Here is a 17,906-nt window from a genome sequence, read left to right as displayed (position 1 = left end):
AGAGGGTCAAGTGAGGGCAGAATGGCCAGTGCCTCATCCCATCAAACAGCCCACTTCAAGATGTGTCTGCCCAAGAGCCTGCTGTGCGAAGAGGCTCGTAATTGCTGCGATGGGATGGACTCCCCTGTTGGTTATCTGATGATAATGCACAGTAATGGCGCTGTCACTTCCATAGGGATATCAGGGAGAGCCAAAGACTTTCCCAGTCACAGTGATAAGGAGCTCGCCTTGCTGGCGGAGTAGCAGGAACAGGAGTGAAGACGGGGGTGACTGATTGCGTTAAGGAAAAAGTAAGAAGCTGCAGAGCACCCGAGGAGGCGAAGCGACTGATCTTGTATGTCGTTGTCCTTCACTCGGCCTGGATGTCTGCACACTGCTGTCTGTCATCACCCAGTGCTCGTCTTCCCGAGGCACGGGGACAGCTTCCCTCTCCACCTGCCTGTCACTCGCAGCCGGCTGGGCCAGGAAAAGGAAGACACTGGTCCTGCTCTGCTTGAAACGATGGCCTTCAGAAGGGGCTCGTGTGAAATGAGTTGGGGATTCTCAGTCCGGTTCTCAAAGGACAGTCTATTCCACAAAGGTTGAGTCTAGCAGTTACAGCAGGAGCCATGGAATCAGGACCCCTGGGTTCTTTTCCTGGTTCTGCTACAGACTTCCTGTGTGACTGAGGAGGAGAGTTGGGAGAGCAAATTCTTTAACATTCTTAAAGTGCTTTGAGATACTCAGCTGGACGGTGCCAGAGCAGCGTTCGGTTAGTACCATCTTTAATGGCCAACCTTACTGATGCTCTCAACGGAAACCACCAAGGACTAAAAAGATCAATGAAGACTAAACTTCCCTTTCTCCCCTTTCATCCGCCAGGTCAGGACTGAGCCCCGTTGATAGAGTAGCATGTGGGGACATGCAGAAAGATACATACTCTGCCACTGTTCACCCTTCATGTTCCAGGGCATTGATCCATCATCACCTGCCCAGATATAGGAGCTGAACGTGCCAGTCAGGTTCCGGACCCTGGTGCTCTGAATGGATGTTTAGTGGCTGTGATCCAGGAGGCAGGGAGTTCTAAACTGGCCAGCAGTGAACCAATGAGTCAATGCTGAAGATTCATGCCCTGATCCTGGCAAGTGCCTGAGTGCCCCGTTTCTAGTGAGGGCCCTACGGAGCCAGCACACACTGTGTTTGTTTCATGGTCTCTGCCTCTGACCACTTAACGCCACTAGGTTACCCTGTGTTGCACCTGAGGGGCTATTCTACATCACTTACACTTAATTAATAGAGAGCGAGTCCGGCTCCTCCCTTGGGGCTCTTGCCCTCTCTGCAGCACATGGTTTGCTGAGCATCGCAGCCTAACATCCCGGGAAGCAGGAGGGGATGGTCTCTCCCTCTCCTGGAGGAGATGGCTGCGGGATGGGGGCTGGGCTGTTGGGTCACTGGGGTGGCCGCTTGCTCTGTGCATCAGTGTGGCCATGTGGGGGCTGCTCATCCCCAGGAATGCTCTGGGGAAAATGGTGCATTTTGTGGAGCAAATTGTAATCAGCTGGAATCAAAGCCCAGAGGCTTTACTCACTCCTTGCTCACTAGGAAACCTCCCATTGATTTGTGCTCCTTAGTCCCATTGACTTCAACAGGAGTTTTGCCTGGTTTGGCTCAGGATTTGGCCCTTGGACGGGCAGCAGGTAGGGGGACTCCAGGGGTGAAATCCTGGCCCCATTGAAATCTATAGGAAAACTCCCACTGCCTTCATGCGGCAGAATTTCATCCCAGGCATCCTCACTCCCAGCAATTGCATCAGAAAACAGGAGCAGGAATGTCACAGTAAAGGAGCTGGAGTAGCCACCAAATCCCTCTCCCAACTGGGCTTCATGTTCCAAGCCCACAGGAGCATGGAGTGGGATGCAATTTATATTGTAATTTATACAGAATCGCATCGTAAAGGCCTCTTACTGTCTCCCTCGCTGGGAAAGGAATTGGCTGCTCTGGGCTGTCCTTCTGCTCCTCCCACAAGGCAGCTCCTGACCACTTGGGGATCGGCATGAATTCTGAAGGACGAGCTTTCTAACGTCCGAATGCAAATAGCCTGCTAATGCACCTGCGGTCAGTGCACCCCTCAATCCTAGCCAGGCCAGCTGGGCGCTGCCCGGTGGGAGCCCAGGGGAGAGAAATGCTTAGGCACTCTGTGTGTATGTGTGTGAGAGAGACACACACACGCACAGATAGATTGGTATGTGTGCATGTGACAGAGAAGGGGGTAGTGCTGGAGAGAGAGACAGTGTGAGAAAGAAGGTGGGGGAAAGAAAGCAAGATATGCATGCACAGATTGGTGTGTGTATGTGAGAGGTAGGGTGAGGGGACGGACACACACACAGAGAGTGTGTGTAAGAGAGAGAGGAGGGTAAGGGGGAGAGACACACTCAGTGGGTGTGTCGGGGGGGGGGGTGGTGTGATAGAGAGAGGGAGGGATTGCTTAACCAGGTGATGTTCCCTTGCTGGTGTGTCTGGCCACACCACCACCATGTCGCTGGGACCGCTTTGCAAGGCCATTGGTCCCCTGCCCGGTGGGTCACAGAGCTGACAACGCTGCCTATCATTAGCGGCAGGTAGGAAGCGCTGCAAGGCACCGGCGGTGAGGGGCGGGGGAGCGTGGCCCTTGCTGGCCCAGCAGCGTGTGCTAAATGTTAATGTGATATTCTTCAGAAATGAATAAATAGGTTAATTTTTAATGCTCATCTAAATAATTTAATGAGGAAAATCAAGCTCAGTCTGCAAAGCAGGCTCAGCCTCTTAAATCACTAGCAAAAACCCTCTGAGCCACATGGGTGTGGGTGTGTGTAGTGCATGCATGTGTCTGGTTGGGTGGGTCCGGTACATGCATGCATATGTCCGTGCATGTGGGAGATAAGAACGGCCATCCTGGGCCAGACCAGTGGTCAGATGCTTCAGAGGATTCACACGTCTGTGTGTGGAAGACACATGCATGCCTGTGTAAGGGCATGTGTGTGCATAATACACACGTCTGTGCAGGGGTGCCTGGCTCTGTATGTTTGTGTGTGTGCGCATGCATGTGTCTGGACTGCATGTGTTCATGGTGGGTCTCTGTGTTCATTTGGGCACCGTGAACATAGATGTACATAGAGGTGCCCGTTGGTCTGTACGTGTGTGGATGTATATGACACATCATGTCTAATGCAGTGTGACAGGGCAGCTAAAGCCAGGCATGAGGAGCACGAGATTTTGGTTGTATCTCCAGCTCTGCCACTGACTCACTGGGTGACCCTGGACAAGTCACTTCCCCTCCTCATGCCTCTCTCAGTCCCTCTGGAAAATGGGAGAAGCAAATGCTCACCTGTCAGCGTAAGGTGCTGGGACTTGAGACCCTGTATGAAGAGTAAGTCACTTATTCTAGATCGCTCATTGTTCTGGTCACCCTTCCTTGTGGAGGGTCTCTGGGCTATGCAGCCTGATCACACACCTGGGCCAAGATAAAGCTGCTATAGAATTTCCTGGCATTTGTGCGTTTAGGTCTCTGCTTGTGGGGCCTTTTTTGGTTTGTTTGCCATTATAGCCGTGGTGGTGCTGGAATTAAGGTCATGTCGCCTCCTTAGATCTGTGCTGCCATTGCCAGAAAATGTGATAAGCATGATGCCTCCTCCATGGCTGGGCCGGTGGTGGAGACCTCTCGCTGCAAACGTTAAGCAGAGGAGTCTGAATTTCTTCTCCAAACATAAATGCCTTTCGCTGCTTTGAGAGGTTTCTGTATCTCGCCTTCTTCGTCTCTACCCACGTCTCCCTGAGCAGGTGAGAACGAGCCAAGCCGCCCCTTCACGGCTCTGCCATGGAGCCAGGCTTGGCTGACAACAGATCAGCTGGAGGGAGTGGAAGCGGGAAATGGGGCTTGTTAGAACTCGCTAGGGATTGTGAGCTACATGGGGACGCTCAGCCTGGCCAGAACCTCGTCATCTTGTGGTCAGGCTGGTTCTGGTTGCAGCCCCGAGCCACTGTGAGTGAGTCTGAGGAGTGCTTGGGTCAGCTTCCCAGGGATGAGCGAGAGCAGAGGAGAGACCTCAGTGTGGCTTAGAGGGCAGGATAAGAGCGAGCTGGGGTCTGCAGCGCGGCTTAGGGAGCCCCCCAGGCCATCTTGGTCACAATCCCAGAGCCAGATGCTGCTCTTAGTTATCCTGGTGCAACTCCATTGAAACCGGCTCTGGATGCACCCCAGGGCTTACTCGCAGGCCTTAGTACATCTCACCCCATTCCCCTATTACAGGCGTCTTTAGCGAGCGATGGGCTCAGAGGGCTTTGTTTGCCACAGCTCTGCAGTTCCCACCAGGCGCTGGTTCTGGAGAGGGGCCTGGCCAAGCTCTGCCCCACTGGGGCTCCCACACGGAGCAGCTGGGGCCTCGGTGGCATTGCAATAAAAAGGGACCTGTTTAGAGAGACGCCAGTTTATCCTGCCGATCCCGCGAGGGTCGCGTCCCACTGGCAGAGCCCAGAGAGTCACTGGGCGCAATGGCGGGGAGGGGGGACTCTCCCCCTTCTCCCTCCTGCCAGCCCCCTCTCTGAAGATCATATCAAAATGTCTCTTTTGTGCAAAGCGGAGGGAATGCCCCTAAGAGCTGGTTACCATGGCAACCACAAATGTCAGGTTCCATGTGGTGAATAACCGTTTCCATGACGACAACTCCTTTACCCAAGGTGCCACGAGCTGGAGTGACAGGCCTGTGGGGGGATGGGCGGGTGGGGAGGGGGGGGAGCAGGATGTTCTCAGGTGCTGAATTCCCCTTGGGGTTGTTCCTGAACCTCTCCCGCTCCTCCCTTCCCCCTCCCACTGCTGCCGTTAAAGATTCTGGATTCTCCCATATGCAGGCGTAAAGCCACGCGCTTCAATGAAGCCTCCCCGCCATGCTGGATTTGCACTGGTGGGGCTGAGCTCAGAGTCCAGTCCCTGCATCTCCCTCCCCATCTGTTTATCTTAATCCCAGGTTTTCTTCCTGGCGAGAAATAAAGCTGGTTCTTGAGGCTGCAGCGGGGGCGGGAGGGGTGTGTGTGTGTGTGACTAGTACAGCTGTTGCCCCTCCCCCTGAGCCTGTTCCTGAGTGCACATCTGGACTGTGCTGCCCGACCATGCACCGGGACGGCACACAGCTTCCCACGCCACCTCCCACGCTGCACGGATTATTGATGTGGACGGGCAAGCAGCAGCCACTGCCTTGCTCAGGTCTCTGTGGGGTGTATGGGGGGACTGTCTGGATGAGAGTCCTACTCTGGGAATCCCGCTTACATCCGCGCCTACCCGAACAGACACCCAAGAGACACCCGGGAGGCAGCGTTGGGGCTTGCACCTAGCAGGCTGGCTATGGCCAGAGGCGCTCCATAAATCAATACAATCAATCCATCGCAATAAGGGGATGAGCGAATCACAGGCCAAGCTAAGGGAAGGAGCTTTGCGCTAAAGTCTCCTTGGAACGACAAAGCAGCATGAGGCAGATGGCGAACGGGGTCTTGGGAAAGAAGCAGCCTCTGAAGGGTGGGTTGGGTTTGGTGCCCAGTCACTGGTTTAGTGCAAAGACCAGCCAACAAAGTCCTGGGATGCCACATGGGACTGCCGGTCAGCTGGCACAGGGGGCGTTTGGGGTTTGATGGTAGTGCTGCCTGCGGAGGGAAAAGCACTGTTCCAAGTTGGCGTGCTGAAGCATTGGGAGCTGGCGCATGGTATGGAGGAGGCAACACAAGTCTGTGCATCTGTCTCTCCATCAGTCAGCAGGTCGAATCCCCATTCCTGGAGAAAGGGCCCAATAGCTCCCCTCTGTGTGGTCTCCATCTCCAAATCATCACCCCTTTGGTCAGAGGCAGACTCTTCATTCCCCGATTTGACCAGGTGCCGGAAAGAGAGGTGCACGTGTCTAGCTGAAACCACTAACCTCAGGGGTGCTGGCTAGGAACAGTGTTTTCCACTACTGGCCCCAGCAGGTTCGCCTGCATAAATGCGTGCAGCCTTTGTGCATACAGATCAGATTTGTGCATGCATGCTGGATGACTGGACACAATCCTGCAGCCAGGCGCTCCATTTCTCTGCCCAGGTAAGGGACGTCTTCTGCAATTACATCCGGGACATTGACACAGCTGGAAATGTGACCCAGGAGCAGAAGCACCAGAACACTGAATTCTTGGGAATCACGAAGGACGCCATCAGTCAGTCACTTGGAGCTGGAATCTCTCAGCAAAGGGGGGGTGTGAGTGGGGGGAGTCTCGCGCATCTACTTTATAGACTTCAGTTCATAACTTTTTATCACTAGACTTCATTCTACGTTTCTCATCATGCTTGTGCCTTAAACCACCGAACTTAGTTGAGGACCCGATCCTCTAGGATGTGAGCGGGTCTTGCTCAGGCAAAAAAACGTTACCGACTCAAGTCAATGGGAGCTTTTCCTGAGTGAGGACTGGGGCGGCTGAATTTTTCTCACGTAGTTATGGAAATGAACCTCTTGCGCAAGAGATCCCAACACCAGAAGCCATTGGACTCCGATTTGGGGCTCCTTGAAGGAGGAGAAGTTATATTGCTTGTGAATTCGCTTTCAGTGAGGCGCAGACTCCCAAGCACAAGAAGTGCTTTTAAAAAAGGGACTCGGACTCCCTAGTCACTTAGGTGCTTTGAAAATTTCCACCCTGGTGCCCATAATAACCTAATTGTCCTCTCATCCTGTTGACTTTGGGGGTGGGGTGGGGGTCATTCCATGTTAGATCAGCATTAGCGAGATGAGTGCAGAGCCCAAACGCCATTTGGAGCTGGAGGGGTTTGTGACACTAGGTAACCACCTCCTCTCCTGTGCAGATGATGCTTTGAGGTGTCGCTACCGTCTTTAAAAGAAGTTCATAATCATCCTGCTCCAGAGCTTTCTCTCAAGGATCTCTATTCCCTGAAGGAGCATTAATGAAACACCGCCCCTGTCTGGTTCGAACGTCTTATTTCCCCACATTTTACAGTAAGAGAGAGAAATGGAAACACAATTAAGTGACTTGCCCAAGGCCATGCTGAGTCAGTGGCAGAGTTAGGAATAGCTCACAGGTCCCCAGGCTTGTTCTTCAACCACTGGACCACACTGTCCCCTGGGTATTAGATTCTGAAATGATGAAGTGTTTGCTTCAGGGGCCTGAGTCTTTCTCAGCCAGCAATCCGCTGCCTGGAAGATGCAGGGTTCCTTGGCACAGACTGTATGTATTTAAAGGAGGTGTGTTCTCTGCACTGCCAGGATAGGAAGGGGTGGGGGCTGCATTCCTCCCAGAAGATCTGAAAGAAGCTGCTTTGGCTCCTTTCTGCAGGTCCTGGCTTGCAATCATGTCATGGGTCTTGGCTTGCAGTCATGCCATCTCCACATCCCCAGGACACCCCTCCACACTGACATGACAGGCATTTACTGGCAGAGCGGGAAGAGGGGCTCCTAATGGGAGAGTACTTGGGCAATGGGTGCCCAAGGGCTTATTCCGCTGAGCAGGTCCGAGAGCATCACTAAGGGGAGGAGGTAATATTCCTAGCTGCATCTCTCCACCCTCGGGCAGTGCTGCTGAATTCCCTGGTGCTGCTGGCGCCACCATGTGACTGGCGGGCGGGCAGCGATGTCTCATTCCCTGTCTTTCTCTCTCGTTGCAGATGGCCCGTCCAATCCAGGTGAAGCCGGCGGACAGCGAGAGCCGTGGAGGTAGTTGTCATCTCTCCTTGTTATTCCTCCTTGTCGTTTTGCTGGCAGCTGGTCTGTTGTGAGGTGCCCTCCTGGCCCACTCTTGCTAGGCAGAGAGACCCAGTGTTTCGGGCCTGCCCTTGCTGTGCACCTGCGGGTGATTGTGGGCCTGGGTTTGGGTTGTGGATAGAACAAAGAGGCTACTGTTGGGAGCTCCTGGTTATGGTGAAACATTCCATGTCCAAGTATGCCACTGCAAAGCTCAGCCAAGCTCACCGCTTCTCTGCTGGGCCCCAGGCTGAGGCTACACGTGCTACACTTGGGAACTGTGCAGAGCATCAGCCCTGGGGCCTAGCAGGAGGATCCTGGAGGAACAGGAAGCATGATGGGGCGTTTGGGGGAGGCTCAGGCATAGCACCTGGCCAATTTTTTCATCAGAACCTTTTTTTCAATGAAAAATGCAGATTTGCGTTGACCAAACCACTTTGCGAATTTGAGTCAAATTCGCCAAATTGTTCAGTCCAAAAAAAAAAAAAAATCGAAGTATAAAAGCTTAAAAAATCAAAACATTTCAATTTTTCCATTCACAATGATTTTTTATTTAGAAATTGGTTTTACTTTTATTTTTTTTAAAAAGTAAAAAACCCTCAGAAATGAAATGGAACAGGGGTTTTTCGGTACGGCCGAGAGCTATTTGCACAGCTCTCCTCAGCGATGCAGGTCAGCCCCTTGGCCTAGCGAGCATTAACATGACAGCAGTAACATATGCTAAGCGGTTATGAGCTGGAATATGCGGCGAGCTGCGTTAATTTACACTGGAGATCACGCCCCTGTCAGATGCCATTCTTCAGATGGAGCAAGTGTAACCCCCTGGTGTCGCAAATGAACACATCCTTTTTGTTGCCTTTCCCTGCCTTAATCGTGCATTTCTTCTTCCTGCTACACTCCTGCATCTATCCTTTCTTCTCTTCATTTGCTTGTGCTGCCTTATCAAGAAATTTAGTAGGCCTGGTGGAATTTGGGTGGGGCTGTTTTCCCCTTTAGAATAGAACATTGCATGTACTGTGTCTGGGATTGAAAGGAGTTGATTTTTGTTTTCAAGGATTATTTCCAAGTATTTTTTCTGAGTTCATTTCAATGTTCGCATCAGCAGGAAATCAAAATTAAAAAGTCCGCTATTAATAGTCATTTATTCCAACTTGGAGGCTGGGATTTTCAGATGAGCCTAAGGGAGTTAGATTTCCAAATTTCAATGGGAATCAGGCATCTAACTCCCTTAGGCCGCTCTGAAAATCTAAGCCTGTAGGAAGCAAGGTGTGGGATAAGTGACCTAAGTCACTTAGGCCCAGATCTTCAAAGGGCTTTAGGTGCCTAACTCCCATTGGTTTTGGCTATGGAAGTCTTTGCTACACACTAATACACACTAGTAAACATGTGTAGATGCTCACAGACACCACACACAAATTCTGGTACACAGTTAATATATAGCAATACTCAGATACACATGCTTATGGACACCCAAACAGACACTACAGGGATACATCAAAACATCCACATACACCACTGGTAGGCATGAGTGCATTCACATAGCTACGTTCACAAGTCCATCCATACACATGCACAAATATAGAGAAAGATAAACTCATACCCATTTATTAAGCCCTCAAGCCATATTAAAAACAAAAACAAAAAACTTCCCTGCTCTGTAAATGTCCCTTATCAGTGATGGAAATTCCTCCTGAGAGAAGGAAAAAGATTGTTTCTTCTAGGCTGCACTGCCTAGAACCATGTACCTTCGCTACTGAGCACACATGGATTTAGGCAGCTAGAGAGCTGTTTGCTGGTGTGTTGGAAAGGGTGGAGTTAATATTCAGCCAGCTCTTCCTCTCAAGCTGCCCAGGGATCTCTGCCAAGTACCGCAACACATGAGTAGGGAGAGAAGCTGACAATGATCGCTGACATTTACCGATCGAAAATCGAATCCTGCCGTGCCTAATTAAGGCCCCGATGGTGCAATCTGAGACTTACTGCTGCCCCCCCATGCAGGGCCCCATCAGTGCAGGAATCCACCTGGATGGATCCGAGTGCAGGATCAGGGCCTATCTGTGCCTCAGCTTGTTGCATCTGTGCTGGACCATAACTTCCTCTGGGCAGGGACCGTGAATCTGTCTATGTTTGTAAAAGCACTAAGTACGCTGTAGTGGCTGGTCAAAATAATAATAATAATTAATGTCCCCACTTTGCTCCTTGGGGAGCAAAAGGAGACGTGCTGCTTCTTAGACCATTTAATTGAGTTCAGAGCTGTCAGTGGTGTTTGCAGAAGACATTTCTTTCTGTGTGCAGGACCAGATATGATCCTGTTACAACCCATAGCCTATTACTTCACAAGTAGAACCACTGACTTTGGTGGGCCAGTGCTCATGGCGAAAGCACTATTCAAATGGAGTCAGAGTATCACAATCGGGTGCTTAATTATTTTTGCCTTCCCTACAGCAATATCTTTATTACTTTAAAAAATATTCTAGTGACTGTTTTATTAAATATTAATATTATCTAACATTTCTATAGCAACTTCCATCCCAAAGCATCTTTGTCCCTGTTAGAGAAGGGAGAAAGGAGTTAAAAAATGTTTATTTAATTTGTGTATTTTTAAAAAAAGTTTATTTCCATTTCACAGCTCTGAAACAGAGGAGGATTCCCCCCCCCCCATGATATTGGTGCCAAAATGGCCATTTTTCGTATTTTAAGAAAAATGCAAAGATTTCACATTTTTAAATGCAAATTGATTTTCAGCCCAAAGGATTTTGCATTTCAAAACTGCTGGAAGTTGTTTTGCATTGGAAACAAAATCCGTTTTTTGGGTGTGGGACCTATTTCCATTCCAAAAGGCTTCAGTTTTTCCAAGATGAAACCTGAAAAAGAAATTCACTAGCATTTTTTTCCTGTTCTTTTTTTTTTATTATTGTTGAAAATTTGAACCATTTTTGGAAATTCAAAGCCGGAAAGCATAAGTCTCGATTTTCTAGGTCTCTGAATTTTGTTTCAAATTTTCTCCAGTAAATCTACAAATGATATTCACATGACACCACAGAAACACAGCCACTTCTGGGGGGGAGCTGATGGAGGCCTAGAACTAGCCTGCAGCTTTTCGCTGGGACAAGGAGAATTTGCTATCAAGGTCTAAGAGGTAATAGGGAGTTTGCAATGAAGTGTGTGCATGTGGCATGGGAGAAGAATAGTGATTCTCATTTAGGTTCCACTTAGATCCATCCTACAAGACTATGGCCATTTAATCCAAAGTCCTGCTTTCATTTAGGAGTTCCATACTGACCCCTGGCTGTATTCCACACCAGTGCCTGGGGCAGCCCACAACCTAGAGGGCACAGCGTTGGTATAAAGCCACCTTTTTCTTCCCCTTTTCCAGCACAGCACTACTTCCTTTCTTGATGTTTTCCTTTATTACCACCCCCCAGCCCCACCAGGGAGGCTCTCATCCCTTCTGAGTCTCACATTTGTCTGGGGTGTTCCCTGAGTCCAACAGTCCACTCTGCCCTGAGTTTTAGCCGTTAATGCCAATGGGCTTGCAAGGGAGGCGGAGAAATGTCCCCTCCTTTCCTCTTCCTCCCTGTATTTACGTTGCAAATCTTGCTTCCTGTCTGGGAATGACAGTGCAGGAATAAATGAGGAGTCGGGAGCAAGTTCCCATCAGCCCAGGGGCAGCAGAGCTCCCATCTGTCTGAGATGCTCCCAGCTCCTTTCGTGCAGACGGCAGGAGGAGATGGACTTCATTGTTTCCCTGTCAGGTTTCAAGCAAAGGAGTTTACTACCAAGTCTGCAGGGAGTGGGGGGCGGGGGAGGGGCGGGAATACTAAGCAGCTCCCCGATATAAATGCAAACCCTCTGCAAAAAGTCACTGCAGCTTGTCGTAACCTACCGTGGCCCTGGCCTTTTAAACAAAGCTAATGCTCTTAGAATGAAATCCCAGCCACCTCACACTTGGTGTCAGACTCCAGCCTCCCACCTGGGCACAGTCCCATTGAGGTTGCTTCTCCAGTGATCATGCATCATATGGATACAGCAGGAACTGGGTTCAAAGGGTACTGTCTGTTGTCCTCATGGACACAGGGACCAGAGAAACTCCATCCCTCAGCAAAAGGACTGAAACAGCAACCCCCAGATATGCCTGGCCTCCTGCAAGAGACCTTGATGGAGAGGAGGATGAAGGCTGGGGAACCAGAACTGAAACAGGGAACTGGGCTGCTTCTCTCTCAGCTGCAGGGTAGGGATAATATCTTGCATTTCCATAGCAAGGAGCTCAAAGCCTTATGATGATGTCCTGGGATCGCTTCACTCACCACTGAAATGCAGCCACCTCTGGAACTTAGCACTTAGTTTAAGAGCCAGGCTGCAGTGTAGGGCAGGGAGATGAATATTGTATCTAACTGAAATGGCGGGGGAAATCTAGGGAGGCAGGATGTAGATTCTGCTACACGGATTTGGCCGTGATATTGGGGCTAAGAGCCCTGAGCTTGTGAAGAACGCCAGGGGATCGTTAATGACCCCAAGCGATCTGGACATTAGCTTTGATTCTCATTCTAAACAGGGTGTCTCCCAGCAACAGAGCATCCCCAAGCACCATGCTGGGGCATCTCCTGTGGTCATTGTTGGACCCCAGCTTGTTCTTTCTCGTTCCAAGGCTGCATCTCACCTCTGTGGTTTCTAACCATGTTAACACCCCAGGGGTGGGCGCCACTTGACATCCTCACAGCTTGCTCCTTGTGCAAATCTGGGGCAACATGGATCCAGCCAGTTGGCAGAGTTAAAGCTGCACCTCAGACCCTTTTCCACCGGGCCACACTCTTGGATTCATCCCAGCTAGGAACTGGCGATCAGAGCACCAGGTCTTCTGAGGGAACCCCGTTCTTGGAGAAGACACAACAAGGTCTGCAGATCGGGATAGAGCGATCTTACACAGTGATGGAGAAACGCTGCCCCTTGGAGAGGCAAAGATCTGCGGCAACACGGACTGTGGGCCAGGCAGTCTCGTTCCATTTATTACCATCGGTTGGAAAGAAACCCCAGAAAACCTTTCCTGGGGTCACACCAAAGCCGACTTGCCCCATGGGATTCCAGGGATTGGCCTTTTCATGGCTGAATTGTGGCAGGCACCATGTTTCGGTATATTCTGCCTCCCACTAGCCTGGTGCCCTCGGACTGCATATTTTCGACTCAGCCGTAACTTCCCACATCCCATGCAAGCCTGGGGTTATCTCACATTGTCTCTTGTAAACTAGTGACATCACCAGTGCAGAACCGGGGGCCTGCAAAACAGGGAGCTCTATGCTCTGAATCTTCCCCAGCTGTTTATTTTCCTTGTGACTAGCAGTTTGGGCCTTTGTCCCAGGTTTCCAGCCATCCTTGGGCACTGAGAGCTCCCTGCATACATCTGATACAGATGTGTGCATGAATCCTCCATTCAGAGGTGTGGTGTAAACGGTGCGAGTTCTAGACTAGAGCTAGGAACTTCTGAGTTACTGATAGGTGTATTATGATAGCACCTAGGAACCCCAGTCATGAACTAAGACCCTGTTGTGCACTGCTACAAACACCACAAACTGATTCCTACCCCAAACAGCACTTACACTCTAATTAATCCCAGCTCTTCAGTGGCTTTAGACCAGTCACTTAAAGTGCAAATCTCAGGTTATATTTTATGTTTGTTTCTTTGAACACCGTAGATTATTAAAGCGGGGGAGGGGGAACTAATTCAAATCTAATGAGGTTTTCATTATTTAAGACTTTTAGCCTTTCACTCACTTTCTGCAAACGAACTAGTCCAGGGGTGTCAGATGCTTGGCCCGTCTGGTGAATATGGGTGACTCTCAGGACATTTTCAGATTCTGCAGAATCCCGGTTTTCATGGGGAAAAAAAAAAGTTTCTAGTCTTTGTGATTGCGCAGCTACCCTTCCCAGTGTGGACCGGGTATAACCTGACGCAGTGCTTCCTGCCTGAGTCTGCCGAGAGCCTGAACCACCATCTCTGGCATTCAGCCCTTCCTGCACAAAGGGTCTGGCACCTCTGGGCTTGTCCATTTTACTTTTGTCTTAGTCAGTTTCTTTGGTGCTCTCCCAATATTGATAGTGTCTGAGCCTCTGACACAACGGGGGGAGGGGGGATGTTGTTATTTTTTTTTTAAAAAAAGTTTCCCCCTGGAAGTTTAAAAAAAACATTTCAAAATGTTTCTGAGGGTGTTCTGCTTTTTTAGCCCATGTTGTCCTGACACTGCCCCTTTAATAAATCACTCTGTACCTCAGTTTCCCCAGCTGTTAAAAAAATGGGAGATTACAATACTTACCTCTCTGACCGAGGGGTTGTAGATAAAAAGTGCTTGAAGAAGTGCTAAGTGTTATCGTTATATTCCTGACTCCAACAGGCCGCAGCCATGAGTGACATACTGAGCATATGTGCACTGTTAAACATACAGCCATGCCCCCAGAACATTACATAACTGGTTAGGTGCAGTCTGACTGGGAGAGGAATCTTTCCCCTACTCTCGCCATGACAGAAAGCAGGACGCTGGGGTTGATTGACTAGCGGTGTGATTGGATATGGCACATCCAATGCCCTAGGATCCTTCTGTGCTGCAGAGCATACCCAAGCCCTCCAGGTTAACTGAGGACACCTTTTGTCCACTGGTGGAACTGAATTCACTCCTGGCCACCCATCCGTCCCACGCCGAGTGATTTGTTTGGGTTAGATCAGTGTATTCGGATGGGAGTTACTGCAAAGATGATGTTATTAAACCTCTACAGAACACATCTTCCAGGCAGTTACTTGGAGCTTGAGAAAGGAAAGGCACTTTTCCAGAATTGCAAGATAGCCTGGCAGGGCTAGTGCAGGGGGGAAGCTCGTCGTCGGGGCAGGAGGCAGGGCTTCCTTGGGAAGCAGTCCAAAGCTGTGGCATGAATTCCCCAGGAATTAGGGCCCATCATAAACCTCCCCACCTTGCACTCCACGTGGCCAGCACCCCATGCCTCTCTGACCTGCCTGCTCTGACATTCAGCAGCACCCTGTGCATTTCAAAACAACCCCCGGCCCCCGCCCCCACCCCCAAAGCAAGCCATCCTCTGCACACCCAGTTCTCCCCCTGGGGAGAGGATGAGAGAGAGAGAACAAACCACATGTGACAGATGTGAGTCATGGTGCTTAATGCACTGCTGGAAGGTGCTCCAATGCCGCGGTGGTGATGAGGGCGGCATAAAAACCTGTACAGAATGGCGTGGCTGGGGAGGGGCTAAAGGGGGCTGGGTGAGAAATTGAGCTGGGTGAAATCAAGCTGCTGATAATCTGTCTGGGGGAGTTGGAAAGGAACGCTGTCTAGGGAGAGACGAGAAAGATTGGGAGCGAAGGACGAGCTAGAGCAGAGCTAGAAGGGGAGAAGAGAGAATAAATTGCAGGACCAGGAAAAAATAAATGAAAAAGGGAAGGAATAAAATGAGAAGAGTGAGAAGAAGAAAGCAAGGAGCAAGAGGAAGAGGAAAGAAACCGTAAAGGGAAAGAGTGTCAGAGGAGAAGGGAAATGCTAATGAGACCGAGACAGGGAGGCTGGAGCAGGGGAGAAATAATCAGCAATTTACATGAGTTTGAGGGATTTTAGAAAATAATAATAATGATGATGATGATGAAGAAGAAAAGGACAAAAGCCAGGCCGGGGGCAGCTTTAAAACCATCATTGCAGTGAATTAGCCACCCGGATGGAGCTGGGGAAGGAACGCCGTGTTCTCCGCTTCACGTGGCTCAGAGACTGCCACCCCCCATGGCCTGCGGGGGATACCTGGGATTAGGCCTGTCCCCTGAATCCCACCGCTGCTGGGGGCAAGGAGCTGAGAGGAGGGCCCTGAATGAGAGGGGGCACCCTGGTCCCTCTTTGGCGACTGCCATCGCCTGGTCCTTTGCAAGGCAGGGATCGTGGGTTTTCACTTCCCAGCCCCTTCCCCACCCGCCTCCGCTCCCAGCCCAGCGGAAGGGGCCGGTTTGATTTCCCATGAGCCACCGAACGCTCTGCTGCTCTGAGCTGATAGTGATTGCTCACCCGAGCCCATTAGCACTGTATTAGTGATGAGGAAGCTCCCTGCGTTCCCAGTGAGATTTATCGTGGGAACCATCCCATCCGTAACGGGCTGCACAAGGGGGTCGCCTCCCTCTCCCACAGCCATCCTTGCTCTTCTTCCCCCCCACCCCCGCCAACAGCTGTTTGGCCAGATGACCTAATTCCACTGGGTTTTAAACAGGAGCAGCATCCCCTGCTGTTTCTCCCTCTAATGGCTGAACCATTCAGCCTTAAAACCCTCCAGTGTTCCTCATCATCGCTCCATCAGAAATCCACTCCGCGCTAGGCCCCTCCTCGTGCCCTCCCTTCCCCAACCTGCCTGAACGGCGGCCTGCCCGAGAATGGGTTTCCATGGGAACTCAAACTCCAACAGTCGGGGATAAGAGACAATTTTCGTGGTTGCTGGACAGCCTGCGAAATTGCTGATCAGAGGGTGAAAAAGAAGAGCTGGAAAGAAGGTAGAGAAAGTGGGGGGGGGGGCCTTATGTGGCTGAGACAGAGAGAAAGAGGGGGACCTGCAGCTTGGCTTGCAATAGCTCCACAGGCCAGGGCAATAATGCAGCAGCCTCTATGCTTCAGATCCAGGGGGCTGTTCTAACCACTGCAAGATGCCAGGGGCTCCTGGTGGCTTGGCCAGCTGTAGAACTGTGGGTGGTGCAGGCTCAGCCACTGATGCTCAGCTTCAAAGTGCTTGCTGACGCCCCCATAATAGGAAGGGACTAGGAGCCAGGTGAGGAGTTTGGGGGAAGAGCTGCAGCTTTTACCAGGAAAATGCAATCAAGAACATTAGCTGTGACTTTGGGGCTGGGCGTTGGGCAACAAGGGGGAGTGAGAGGTTTGCTTTAATCATTAAAATATTTTTAATTAAAGCGACGGCATCAAAATAAAAGTCTTCCACATTGTTAACCTACCATTGTTAACAGAAAAGGATTAAAGGGGGAAAATATTTATTTCTCTCTCCTCCCCCAAGTTTGCGTATTGGACAGCACTGAGTGAAAATGACTGTAAAATTTCCCATGTATTGTCCTTTGTCAGTTTCCCCTGTTGCAATATTGCCAATTCCCAGCATTCATAAGTTAGGCTCCAAAAAAAAAAAAAAAGTTGAGATTGTTTTATTTGCTTTCTGATGTTTGGGTCTTTAAGGGTTCATGTTTTCAAGCTTTATGTCACAACTAGGAGGGATAGAAGCTTACATTAAAAAAAAATGAAAGCAAGATTCACACATAATCACAGGACTCCCAGAGCTGGAGATTTCAGAAATGCCCCCAGCAAATATTGCAAGACGTGTGATAAAATTGAGAGAGTGGGAAACATTCGGTGTTGTTTGTGTGGGACTTTCCTGCAGTGACAAGAGAAAAAGGAACATTTATTTAAAAAAAAAAACAGGAAATTGTGATAGTGAAAACATAACGAAATATCCAGGGGGCTCAGGGGGCTGGTGGAGTACCTGAAACGACTTGCAATTGATTTTTAAAACTGACCGCTTTCAAGTTGATGGTGTTCCCTTTTGACACATGTCCAATGCTAGTTAGTGCCTCATGGTTCCAAAGGAATATCGCTTTGCCCAGGATCATTCTTGCTGGGACAATTGCAACCAACAGGCATTTGTATTAAAATATGGGACAGGCCAAAAAGGGAACAGTTTATCTGAAATCCTCACTCCCCTTCCCCATTCATTCCCCCCTCCCTGGACAAACAGAATCCCACTTTGGATAAAATTAGATTCAGATCCAAACGGCCAATCATCTTGCAAAAGCAAATCCCAACCAAATTCTCCATCGCTGGCAATTTTTAAATCACAATTGGATGTTTTTCTGGAAGATCTGCTCTCGTTCAAAGAGGAAGTATTGGGGGATGTGTTATACGGGGAGGGGGGACGGGGGGTGTCAGACTAGATGATCACAATGGTCCCTTCTGGCCTGGGAATCTATGAACCTAACACATTTTAAACAAAAATATAAATCTCCTCCCCAGTTGCTGCCCCATCCCATTCTGACCATCTCTGGGCACGAAGCATAGCTTGGTGGGCAGGAATTGGGCCTGGTTAGTGGTCTACTGTACTGGGTGTCTGAGGAATGTATTGAAAGGGATTCCAGCAGGTCAATTTTGTCTCAAAGTTTAG

At 50.1% G+C, this 17,906-nt stretch overlaps 1 protein-coding gene across 3 annotated transcripts in view; it reads left to right on the top strand.

Moving 5' to 3' along the window:
• The window catches only part of CELF5 (CUGBP Elav-like family member 5), a 58,536-nt gene that overhangs the window by 22,757 nt on the left and 17,873 nt on the right, over positions 1 to 17,906 (top strand). For 2 of the 3 annotated variants that reach the window (XM_043535781.1, XM_037885938.2), the window contains exon 3: positions 7,646 to 7,697. In XM_043535781.1, coding sequence (XP_043391716.1) covers positions 7,646 to 7,697 — 52 coding nt within the window. The remainder of the gene's footprint in view (positions 1 to 7,645; positions 7,698 to 17,906) is intronic. The other variant, XM_037885939.2, reaches the window with a different exon arrangement.

This window comes from Chelonia mydas, chromosome 25 (genome assembly GCF_015237465.2).
Source record: "Chelonia mydas isolate rCheMyd1 chromosome 25, rCheMyd1.pri.v2, whole genome shotgun sequence".
Classification (NCBI taxonomy): domain Eukaryota; kingdom Metazoa; phylum Chordata; order Testudines; family Cheloniidae; genus Chelonia; species Chelonia mydas.
This window is presented reverse-complemented; position numbering and strand designations above follow the sequence as displayed.